The 13,370-nt window shown below is 38.2% G+C and overlaps 1 protein-coding gene across 2 annotated transcripts in view; it reads right to left on the bottom strand.

Moving 5' to 3' along the window:
• dmrt1 (doublesex and mab-3 related transcription factor 1) overlaps nt 1-13,370 on the bottom strand; it is a 30,738-nt gene that overhangs the window by 15,046 nt on the left and 2,322 nt on the right. Inside the window, exons 3-4 of one of the 2 annotated variants that reach the window (XM_084360533.1) lie at nt 11,259-11,416; nt 3,928-4,129 (exon numbers count right to left, since the gene is read on the bottom strand). In XM_084360533.1, the coding sequence (XP_084216659.1) occupies nt 3,928-4,129; nt 11,259-11,416 (360 nt within the window). The remainder of the gene's footprint in view (nt 1-3,927; nt 4,130-11,258; nt 11,417-13,370) is intronic. The other variant, XM_084360534.1, reaches the window with a different exon arrangement.

Raw genomic sequence — 13,370 nt, 5'->3', positions numbered from 1 at the left:
AGAGCAAAATACTGATCAAACATTAGTGGTTTTATTGATAACCCTAACCCTTCCAGATTCTCAAAGGAGAATATTTGCAATATCTTGTCCTCTTTGATAATGAACTGTACTGTTAATGGGTACTATTAAGACTGTTGAACAAAACAAGTAGTTTAGTTATTTAATATGAAGACATCAGCGCAGATATGTTTTTTTTTTCACACTGTAGACTAAACGTGAACGGATTAATTGATTAAATTACTTTCTTGTCTTGTTACTTTCTTCTTTATCTTTAAAAATCCTTACATTTGGGAAGCTCGAACCAGAGAATGTTTGGTAATTTTGTGTCAAAATTACAAGAGGGATTCATTTTCTCTTGCTTGATTGTTCATTTAATCAGTAAAGTAATCATTTAAGCTTCAATTGGAACTAAATATGCATGTCACTGTGGATAAGAGCAGCTAAAAAATGTGATATACACTAATTCAGATGAAAAACGAACGAGTACAAAACCTTTTGGAAAAAGAAACAGAGAAACACTTTTGCAGACACATTACCTAAGATACAAAGTTCATTACGTGATGCTCAAGAACAAGAACAACATGCTTATAACCCTGCAGAGTGATTTATACTGAGCTGATAAGATATGAATGAGCTTTGGAACAACATCAAGGCCACATTTCGAGACTTGCACTCACACACCATTGGTACACAATGGGGAAGGCTAGCATCAAAAACTTTTTACACACTACTTAGACACAGGGACTCTTGGAAAAAGCCTCCTCTGCAGTGACAGGGTTCACCTTCAGTCGGTGGAAGCTTCCTGTTCAGATACGACTCACACCCACACTCTGAATTTGGTAGAGGTTGTACCAAGCAGGCACCAAATGTTTAGACTGACTCTTTGACACTACAATACTGAATCACATCTCTAACAAAGCTCCACTCTTGGCTTTGTATATCACAAAATGCTGAAAATTGTTTTATAGGTATCCATCCTTTGGCAGACCTTAAATCTGATCCCTCTCTCACATAGTATAAGACACAGTTCATGGTCTACAATATGCACTGTATAAAAGAGGGTTACTTCAACATAAATAATTTCAGATGCTCAAAAGACTCTTTATCACTGTCCTATCGTATATGATCAGTTTTGATAGTATACTGTAGTATGATTCCCAAAGACTGTAAGACCGTCTTACCAAGTAGGTTACAAGAAGTAATTTCAAATATACGTATATTTGGAAAACTTCAACTTGAAACGTCAGTCGCTCACCAGCTCCTTAGAGATTGATGAGTTTTGTTCATCGTAATAAACAAGGGTAGTGTCTTTTCCTAATTGTAATTAATGCTATGGTTGCTCAGCTAAGTCTGATGATATTTCTTCATAATAAAACATTTCGAAATAATAATACGAATATTTAATATATTTAAATCTAAAATCTACAGAAGGGAATATCACTCTTTAATGAAAAAGACTGATTTAAGCAGTTTGTTTCTCTGGTGTTGGAGCCTGCCCTGAGCCGACACCAAATGTGGGACCACCCACTGAGACTGTTGTTATCTTGTAATGAAGCATGGCAATTCACGGCAGGAGGCTGACGTGGGACCACAGGAAACGGACAGGTGAAAGTCATAAACAAATACAGGTATGAGGGAAGATGTGGGGGTCTTGAGGTTTGCGATGCTGGTGGTGTCAGCAGTGTATTTCACTTAAAGAAGGATGTTGATGTTGTAGTGAACACGCTCTTCCCCTATGTCCTTTATAAATGAGCTAAAACATACAATACCACTGCTGTATAACAAATCAGATTCATCTTTTAATTCTGAAAAAAAGACCTTTTTGTTCTTGGTACATGTGTTACGGAGCTGCGCTATGAGGTAAGATCAATAATCAAATTGCTGTATTTTGAGTAAAAAATAAAGCAGTGCTTACATTTCTGCACATATATTACAAAATAATTTTAAAAATGGTTTTAATAAGCCTCTTAGACATTTCACTCCCATTCAATTCCAAACAGAAAGACATGTCATTACTAAAAGAGCATACCCATTGTCAATCACAACCCAGGGCAAAACACTATACAGCCTTGGTTAATTACAAGAAAAATACAGCTCAGTTTTACACAAAATATGGCCTCACATAACTGAAAAATATCTCTGCACTACTGAATGTGTGACAGATTCATCAGTGGGAAGTGCAATATGAACTCCAGACTGTCCAAAAGTCAAAGAAGTACGAGTGAGAGCAGCATAATAGTAGTAAGCAGTAACCTCCACCATGGCTGCACAGACAAAGAAAAGAGCGCCACCTACAGACGTTCTGAACTTAATAATCAATCTGCCCCCTCACTGACTCACTGATCATCAAATGTGCAACATTCAATCCAAGATAGGCAACATGAGATAATTTCTTGCACTCATTCTGGCTAGTTTCACTTATAAAGCAAATGCCATACGCAGCACTAGCAGCCCATACATGAGCATGCAAGATCCTTCTATAACTTACAATGTTATGTGCTCTGACCTTTTTTTCTCCTCTGTTCTCCTTCCCTTCTCTCAGGTGCTGCTCATCAGGCAATGAGCCCTGCCCCATATTAACTGGAGGGTGGAAGAGAAAGAGCTCTTCTTCTTCTTCCACAGACCAAGCAAGTCCTGACGGTTTTTAGATCGTCTGTCTTTGTCCTCAGTTGGTGTTTTGTTTTCTTTTGAGGATAGAGGTCTGGTAGTCATGTTTATGTGGCTTTGTTTGTTAGTTTAGGGAAGGAAGTTCTGGACCGCTGCGTGGCTGGCCCAGACTTTTTCCATGTTTTGGTTCATTTCGGCCAGGCCTCCAGACTCCCATAGTTTTGGTTCATTTTGGTAATATTTCTTAATAAACGCTTTCTTTTGCAAACTTGTTCTCAGGTATGGTGTCCTGTTTTAATATGTTGCTGGTCAAAGGTTGAGACAACTGTTTGTTTCGTTGTGGCAGTGACATATTTTGGGGCTAATAAAAAAAAAAGTGTTTTGTTGATGTTGTTTAACTTTTACTTTTAATGTCTGCAATTGGTGAGTGACATTTATGAAACAGGTGCTGCCATTTATGATTGGTATTCTCACAGTACTTTTGAAATAGGCTTCTAAATGCAGTGAGTCATTGCACCAAAGCATTACTTATTCATCTTTCCAGAAGAGCACTAAAACAAGCTTCTCCCCCACTGCACTGTGCTGGATCTTCCCTCTTATCTCTCTCTCATCGTGCACTTACATGCATTCTTTCAGGTTCCTCTTATACTTTACTGAGCATATTGAGCAATACACACAATCTGATTTACCCACATTCACAGGTACTGTGAAAGGCAGAAAATCCAGGCAACTATCGTCAGCAGCCATGCTCAGCTGACATTCCCATCTGAGACTGGTAGCGAAGAGTGCCAGAAATCAGAGATCAGATCTACTTCATCTTTAAACATGATGGAAAGAAACAGAGCTACACCTTCAGGTCTTTGACAGTTGAGCGGCTGTTTTAAAATCGATTTCTTCTTTCATGATAGCTGTGAATTATAGCCAAAAGATGAGCTTTCTGTCATCCTTTACACAGAAAAGATAACAGTAAGGTGAGTACAAAGAACTTTTCTTCCTTTTATTCATTCATGTAAATTCTCAGATAGGAAATTGATGAAACACATGAATTTAAGTAGAGTCAGAAATGCATACAGAGTTCTGCATTTGAAGTAAAAGTAAGTACAGTAAAACTAAAAAAGCTTCACTTTAGACTAATTTCATCTTATAAATTTTATGGCACTCTTGTCTTGAGTGCAGTCCTCCCTTGACTGTACTTAACCACACTGTGTTGATAAAGTCTGGGTAAAACTTTATGGGCCCTGAGAAGTGTTTGTCTGTGTGTGTGTGTGTGTGTGTGTGTGTGTGTGTGTGTGTAAGAGAGTGTTTTTGTGTGCCACTCACAGGCTGCCATGGTCTCAGAGCAGTTGTTGTTGTTGTTGTTGTTGTTGTTGTTGTTGTTGTCGTCCAGGCTGAAAAGGGGTGGCAGACAGGGGGCAGAGCCGAGGCCCTGAGTCAGGTAGGTCGCTGCTGGGTAGTAAGAATGCATGCGATACTGAGAGGGCATGTTGTGGCTCGACAGGCGGCCGTCACCGTGGGGCATCTGCTTCAAGCAAGAAAACACAGAAACAGACAACTTTACACACAAAGGTGGAAATTTTCTTAATGCGCTGTATTTCATAGACAATATCTAAAGATCAGATTCCTGGAGATCTCAGATCCAAAAAGTGGCAGTCACAACCTCCTTTAACCCACCAGAGATTCTTCCATTCTTGTTACTGTAGGTTTCGATGATTTTAACAAGGTATTTTAGGATGAAACTAGAATCGGGAGGCCACTAAAGGTTGTTTTCATCATCAATTCATCTTCTGCATATTTTCTCCATCGATCCATTAATTGTTGAGCAAATAAAATGTCAGTAAAGGGTGACAAATGTCAATCATGATCTCCTACAGCACATGGTGACATCTTCAAATGTCTTGTTTTGTCTGACCAACCTTCCAGACAGAAGTATTTCTGCTTTGAGAATATCCTATTTAATATCACATCCATAATTTGCCAATCAACTAATCAACTAGTTGTTTTAGCCTTAAAATAAAATATTTTTATTTAAATATAATTCTCTTTTAGTCTACATCGGTCATAATCTGAGTTTGTGCGGTGATGCTCGTGGTCACAAGGAGGCAAAGAAATAATCACAGCAGAGGAAAGTGTGAAGAAAAAAGAGCAAAGCTTGAGACAGCTGATCATGCTGGAGCCAGAGCTGTGCTTCCTCATATAACTTTGCCATTCTCTGTTGCAAAACAGGCTACATTTCATCCTCTGCAGGAACACACTCAAGGCGAAATCTGTCTAACTTCATTCATTACTATGTCTTCGATGCTATTTTATTTAGCAACAAACTCATTTATTCATATTTTCTTCTATAAACAAACTATTTAAACATTGGCTATATGATATCCGCTCTTCTATTTACAGAATATCCATGCACACTGACCCCAGCACCACCAGTAGATATATGAATGCATTCGTTTGCTGTTTTTATTCAATGCCTTTTTGATGAAGCTTTCTTTTCTATATTTGAAATGTTCAAATACAATATAAACACCATTGTTCTATGACCCCATTCACGCATGTTTGACTCACAATGATTTGACTGTTCAGTCCTTCATATCAGCCATCAGATATTCACAGGCAACACTTTAACAACCTTTTCTGACAGGAGGAAATATAGAGATAAAAGAATGTGAGTGAGAATTAGTAGTGTTAGAATTTGTGGGTCTGTGCCCTGTGTTAAAAATGGGCTGCAACACACAGTCCTCCCCAGTCCTCAGAAAACTTTAAAACGAGCTGTCTACTCAGCAGCAAGGCCGCCTCACCGAGGGTTTTCAATTTCACTTTTATGGAATTTGATTTCTGTCAGCCTGTAATATGTCACCCGTATTGTCCACACCATCAATTCTCCGACAGCTTTATAAACTGTTATTTAAGCTACACTCAGCTCTTGTATTAGGCTGTGAAAAATACAATAGAGATTGGACTGGAGTCTTGAAAGTGCACCAAGCTTACGGTTTGCAGGACACATACAGCGCCAAACAAAACTGTCTTAGTGAAAGTTGCTTACAAAAACAAGTTTTGTCAGGCTTACAGAGGAGGTTTACATGTAGTGGTCAAAGGCAGTGGTGTGATGCCATATATAAAGTTTAAGAATCTTTCTCAATGTCCACTGGTGGGGAGAATACTTTTTTAACTATGGTTACATTAAAAGCTATGAATATGCAGTCAGAAATTTGCCATCTAAAATCATTTTTAGTCCGAGTTATCTAAACGGTCAATCCATTGTCAAGTCACATGACATGATTTCACTGTACACTAATTTCGGTTTCGTGATACAAACAGTGGTGTAATTCTTCCATTCCCTGACAGGAGTTGAGTCGCTCCAGTTTGCACAGAATATTGTTGAGTTTGACGATGTGTGTGTGTCACCTGATCCCTTAAGATTTATTTTTTAAGGTTATGGGGAATGGTAAAATGGAGCATGAGATGAAAAGAGAGATTGGTGTGGCGTCAGCGGTAATGTGGTTTTTGTATCGGACCGTCATGGTGAAGAGCATGCTGAGCACCAGGATGCCTCCTGGGCTTCTTCCTTTGGAGGTTCTCCAGACCCTGGGGTTGACCCAGAACAAGCTAGAGATTACATATCTCATCTGGCTTGGGAATGCCTCAGGATCCCCCAGGAGGAACTGGAAAATGTTGCTGGGGAGCTTGTTTTACTCTGGTAAAGTAGGATATACTTGGCTATTTTTTGTCTCTTCAGTGAAATGGAAGCTTCAGTTGACATTGAAATCACATGCTATTAAACATAACATCCTGTCAGTGCTTGAGCTCCACTGTAATGTTGGTTTGTGTACACAGTTTTTTCAAAAACATACTGAACAGTAATCCCACAGCCACAATAAAACATAAATTTTATGCACTGTTACACACCCTGTATCAAAAGAGTTCATCAAGGTAGAAACAGCATATCTGACAGTATAACAGCAACTCTTTTTTGTTTTGTTTTTCCACTGAGATAAATTCAAAGAGCCGTTGTGCAAAGGCTGGCTGGCAGATTCATAGATGAGCGGATGGTGATTTGATCAAACAAATGTCCGGAGCCCATTTTTAAATGCATTTCCATGCCACTGAGCATTCATAGGTTAACACATTTTAATTCACAATTTTGGCAGAGGTGAAAGGAGAGAGTTTAAGTTGTTGGTTGTGGACATCAGTCATTATTAGCCAAACTGAAATTAACAATAACTCAGTGACACCAGTGATAACATGTGCACACTACATTATGGAATACGTTATAAGAAGAGAGACAGATATTTACTGTAATGCTGCTAATTATCGAAAATGCTTCCTCTAAGCTGACTGGCTAAAATGCTGACTCCTGGGGGGGCTTCCTCACCTCCCTGAGAGGGCCTGTCTTCTTATCTGGCACCATCTCCTGTCTGGAAGCTCTACACCACCCTTATATTATTATCATCCACCTGCATGACAGCCAAGCACAACAGTGAATGCACAGGAGAGGAGAGGACGAGGTAGATGGCCTTACACTGATAAAGACCACAGTGTTTCATGGGTATGATTTAGTAGCGGGAAGAACTCAAGACTTGTAGATCACTATATTGTGACAATGGCTTTTGCAAGATTAGCTTTTGAAGCTGAAAATGATATTTGCACTTCAGGTTGCCTGAGGAAAATAAGTTACTCAAATAAATGCTCTGCACTTGTTGCAAAAAAGATATTTTGCAAGAAAGCAGCGTAGCAGCCAGAATTACATGTTGGCAGTGTCATACGTACCATATTGATATTTCCACAATACGTTTCATGTCACATTCACATTATATGTTTATGAGCTAGCCTACATATCAGGAGGTGGAGAGGATGGTGGTTAGGAGACGGCTAGGAAACCACTAATTGAGATGGCGCTTCAACATTTGTTAGTATGAAACCACTTGATATTTTTAAGGATTCCTCGGGACAGTTTGCAGCAGTGTTGATGGCGACAAAAAAATTATGTTTTTGACGAGACATCGGGACAACTCCAGTCATGTTTCTGGCAACAAAACCAGGTAAAAACTTAACCAGGACATAAACACAACATTAAATTTTAAATTGAACCTAACTAAACATACATATGTGAACATATGTTAAGTTTCAACAGATCTGTGGTTTGCAAAACTTGTCATACATTGCCAACATTACTCTGGCGATTTATTCTTGGTTGGCACACTGACAGAACAAACAGCTGTGCATTAGAGCCCGACCGATATATCGGCTGGCCGATATTATCGGCCGATATTAGGCATTTTCCAAACTATCTGTATCAGCATTTATAATGGCCGATAAATGAATATTTAAAAAATAAAATAAAAACGGACGAAACACCCTTCAACTATGTTATGAGTGTTGGCGTTGAGTGTTGGCGTTCCATGCTTGAATAACAATTAAAAGAACATCCCCATCAGTTCTCTTAACTCAAATAAGCATGACAATATTTGTGACTACCATGTCCAGTTTTGCTGCTGTTACGTGTAAGCCGAGAGTGAAACTGACTTAGCTAGTAATTTTGATGTTCCTCTGTTCTGTTGTGACAATAAAACAAACAAGTTTATTTTTAAACCGCATTATCATATTATTTCAGTGAGGACTCATAACTACAAATAACTAATGTTACGGAAATCTGTTTATGTTTTGTTACGCGTTTCTGGATTAATTTTTTTCTATATATATATATATCGGCCGATATATCGGAATATCAGATTTTTAAATCACCAAATATTTGTATCGGTATCGGCCTTAAAAATCCTTTATCGGTCGGGCTCTACTGTGCATCAGGCTATCCTGGAGCCAAACAACTTAAAATTTTGTAGGTGAAAAGTGCCATTAAAAGGATATTTGTTTAAATCATATAATTTTAAAAACAATAAAAATAAATAAAAATATACTTTCACCTGACGTAATGATGCAGTGCCACCCTCAGAAACTAACTCATGAACAGAAAGTCAATGAGAAAAAGATGTCACAGCCCAACACTTTTTGACTGACAAGTTGTCTCAGTGCAGAAAGACCACAGTGAAAAGTGCTTCATGGCAAATATGGAGACAAAAACAAAATTGAGTAACTCAAGGATAATCACAGTTGGGGAAGCTGAAATTGGAGTATAGCCCATTAAATAGTGAAGGTTTAGGACAGGTAAAGGAGACAGAGGAGACACAGGAGAAAAGCTTTTTTTAACCAGTGGAGGCGTTATAATTATTCCAGTTTAGATAATAAAAACTAAGATTAACTGCGTCTTTTATCCCTAAAGAAATATTCCATCACTTTTCGTGATTATATCGATACATTTCTCGTTACCAAGTGTGCGCTGCCACTGTTTGTGGCACTGAAACTCATCTTCAAATAATCAGCTCTTCATGCAAATACAAAGAAAGTGGCCCCTGAATTTGAATAACCATAGCACGTAGCCCTCTCAACCTGACAACTTCACTGAAAATATCATAAATCACAAAGGAGGATGGCTAAATTATGCTAAAGACTGCTAACTGATTAGCATTAATGTGCTCACTTTCTCCTTCGAGCACTGAGGCATAGCGGTTTGTTCCTCTGCCGACAGTCAATACCATTAACCTTTGCAATTCAGGCTCTGCTGTGCGCTGGCAGGTTAGCGGAGGCAGTGACCCCAAAACTAGATGTTGCTATTGGGGGAACGTTGAGGGGGGTGGAGAGGGGCGTGAAGGGGTGGACAAATGTTCTTCATAAAAAACAAACCACCTCATCTGAGATCACCAGAGAGTTATAGATCTAATTTGCTTCACGCACAAGCTCATCTCATTGGACACAATAGAGATACATTTAAGCATAAATCAGTGTGAATATACAGATGGGTGAATGAGGGACCAAGCGTGTGTGTTTGTGTGTTGGTGGGATGTTAGGTACTGTCTCCCCGATGTGTCCTACGTTATAGTGTAAGGGCCGACATTAAAGCAGACACTCTCATCCATCTCGAAGGAAAACAAAGAAATAAAGGTTAAAATAAATCACAACCAGATCCAAAGAAAATTAACTTCTAATGCCCACAAGGTGATGCTTCCTATCTTTTCTTTTTTATTAGAAAATGTGTTCCTATGAAGAGTTTCTGTGCAAAGATGAGGCATCATAAACTTTTTATCACATTGCTTTTGTCTTTTTTTTTTACAGTTGCATTGTGTATTTGAACCCTAGTTGTGTTCACATCATCATATTTTGTTCCACATTTTTTGCCTTCATTTTATAGTAAATAGTAGAGACAGACATGAGAAACATGGGGGGACATGCGACAAAAATTGAGAAAAAACAAGACATTTGAAGGACATCATCTGGTAGTTGATGTCCTCAAATGTCTTGTTTTGTCCACAACCCATAGATTTTTAGTTTACTGTCATAGAGGAGTAACAAAACCAGAAAATATTCACATTTAAGAAGTTAGAATCAGAAAATGTTGACATTTTTTCATTAAATTACTATCGACTCTTATTTAAACTGATTAATAGATTATCAAAATAATTGGGGACTTATCTAAGACTTGAATATAAGCGACACTGCAGTAACATACATAGTCCAGTATAAACACTGTGGCTCGTAACAGTTTGATCTATTGTTTGATATGTACAGTCCAATATACAGGTGTATATACAACAGCACTGTACTGTGTAGGGTCAAGCACCTAGCTCATGGACAATTTGAGATTGCAATGGTGGATGAATAATCCAAAGGACTTTACAAATTTCATCCGTTTCAAAGGCATTTTAACTAATTTGCTCTCATATGTAACAATAATTGGAGGCAGACAATTTTTGTCAACTAAAGCTTGGCGCTTCTTTCATCCCCTCTAGCTGTGCATCCACACAAAGGACTGACGTCTGTGTCATATTACTGACACTTACGTGATGAGGTAATAGAGAGGGAGCCTTGTTCATGCTGAGGTGACTTGTAACTAAGCGGCTTATTTTCCGTAACTGTGGCATGAAGCAGCTTGGATGTGAAGTCACCCCCTCCAACATACACACACATACAGTCAAACACACTTTACAGCACTTCATCACTTACCGTACACCCAATCCATCTCTTTTAACACAGAGAAGAGAGGCGCTAGGCTCTGTTTTTTAAAACTCTTGCATATGACTCTTATGACTGGCTGAATCCAAAACCGCTCAGTGTAACAGCCATCAGTTTTACTGCTATAATCAGTCAACATACAAGTCTGTGCCATCACTATGTCTTAGAACAGAAGATGTTGAATAGTTAATATTAAAATTCAGTGTTTTACCTCATTTAACATTATTTTTTTCACAATGTTAGCATGTCTCAGTGCTGGCTGATCAGGGGAGTTGGATTTAAACTGGGTTGATATCTGCCTGTGTTTCTTATAATAGGAGGTTCCTTACTGACCACAGCTATGAAAGGATTAAAAAGTTTAAAAAATATATATTTTCTTAATTTTAAATGCAGGACTGTAGGCCAGTTTCAGAAGAGATGTATTGTGTTATAATCAACTAAATTGCTTAATCTTATACAGACAGTTTTACCCCAGGTCAAGTTTGAAGTAACATATAATGACAATATAAATGAGATTAAGAATTGCGATGTAGCAGTGTAAACAGTGGCACAAAAATCCTCCCTTGAGGCAAGCCAAGTTAAACACATACCTGGTATTGCTGGTAGTTGTAGAGGTTGCCGTAGTAGGTGGGGTAGCGTGAAGGCTGGTAGAAGTTGTAATAGGAGGTTTCCAGCAGCAGGTCAGACAGTCCGTCAGTATGAGCCCGGGCAACGGCAGACGGGCTGGAAGACGATGCCGAGCGACTCCCTGGAAAACACACACACAGAGGAAACAACGAATAAGATCACTTCAGAGGCTGAAGTATGATGTTTGTGGCTGGATTTACAGATTTTCAGATCATTGCATTTAAAATATGGATCCAAGGATTGCAATTATGTCCAAGTTTTAGTTGTTATTTTTTGTCTCGGATTATTAAGTCAATGTGTAAAACTAACTATGTTTTTTTTATCAATTATATACCCAACAGCAGAGCTCAAGAGGAAAACTAAATCTTTATTTCTCCAAATGAGTTTCTGCTGATACTGAAAACCAGTGAATGAAAAATGAAAAATGATGCGATGAATTCAAGTCATACAGATCTTGGCTTGCAATAGTTCCTTTGAACAATCATATAATAGTAAAAGAAGACATGTTTCTTAAACTTAACAAGAATTTTTATGGTCCTCCACCACTCGCTCAAACTGCTATCATCAGCACCATCTGCAGGTGACCGGTGTCACCATACAGAAATGCAGCTTGCCCTATCAGGACAAAAATGACCATCAAATCATCATTATTCCTTATCTGTTGCTCTTTCCTTATCAACAAGGTCACATTCTTGTCAGGAAGATCCTGAGCTTTCGCTCTGACACAATGAAGACAGTGTGCACCACTGAAGACAAAGATAATGACATTTTTTGTCCCCTGTTCTAATTCTTGTCATCATTGAGTCACAGCGTGCTCAACTCCTTTTGCCACATCAGTCTTTCCTCTCTGTTGCCAAGCCAGAGACCTGAAGTTCATTCTCACGGAAACACAAAGCAGAATCAAAGCGAGACATGAGCAGCCTTGACCAGTCGTATTGCAACTCCTAAAATTTTGCTATCAGGCTGACAGGGAACACGGTATCTGTGTCTGCCTCCACACCACCGCCAACAAAGACATCAAGGGTGCTCTTTCATGCCGCCGCCACCAAATCAGCTTTAATTTTTACTTTTAATCCCAGAACATGTCTCTTACTGGTTTTCTATAGTGTCTCTTAAAATACTTTTGCTCCGTCTTAAACCAGCTGTTGAACTGTTTTTTGCACAAAAAATGTCTGTTCAAACAAAAGGAGAAGCCTGTACTAATGCTGCTTTGAATAGCATTTTTGAATAACAGAATCTTACTAGATCTTAAAGAATGTCTTTTATAAAGTTGTAGATGTATGTAGATATTGTGCAAGTCCTTCCTTTCTTTATAACAGGACGCAGACACTTAGAGATATATCTATGACTATAAAGTGTCTATTAATTATTAAAATGTATATTAACATTTGATGTTAATATTCTGTATTGATGATGGATTAGTAAATTAAATGGACACTGCTCTCACCTTTGTGTTAAATGAGTTTCCACCTCTTTCCACTGATGGATGCTCATAGATTCGTATGTAACTGATCCAGCATGGGAGGTTTGTTTCTTTACAAAATGTAAGATAACGTAATTTCAGTATGTTTTAGAGCCATTTTAGGAGTTTTAATTGTATTTTGATGATTAATGGGATAATATCGTGAATCACAATTATTTAGGCCAGGATAACCATGAATAGTCATGATCGTAATTTTCATACCTTCCCATGCCTCGCAAGAAGCGAAGTCTATTGTTATGTGTGTATCAAAGCAAACCCTAAAGCCAGCACTTTTGTCAGTTATAAGGAAACCACTGATTCTTGAAACAAATAAGGCTTTTAGATCAAATTTCACTTAAGAATTGATTGTGCATCTATAAAGTTTACATACTGATGTCACCTTTTCATTTGATACCATCACTGAGTAGCTAAACCAACTCACTACTGCTGCAAGAATGGATAGACAGGGTTTTAAAAATAGTTTGATTTTAGTACTTTGCATTTAGAAAACGGTGTGTTTTGTTAGTTAACATTACACACGCCCATAAAATGGTTTAGTTAATGTTGCTCTTCTTTATTTTAGTCTTCAACAATAAATTTTTAATGAAAACTT

Source organism: Pagrus pagrus, assembly GCF_965226575.1.
Source record: "Pagrus pagrus genome assembly, chromosome: 8".
In the NCBI taxonomy this organism is placed as follows: domain Eukaryota; kingdom Metazoa; phylum Chordata; class Actinopteri; order Spariformes; family Sparidae; genus Pagrus; species Pagrus pagrus.
Note: the sequence above shows the minus strand (reverse complement) of the source record. Positions and strands in the feature narration are given on the sequence as shown.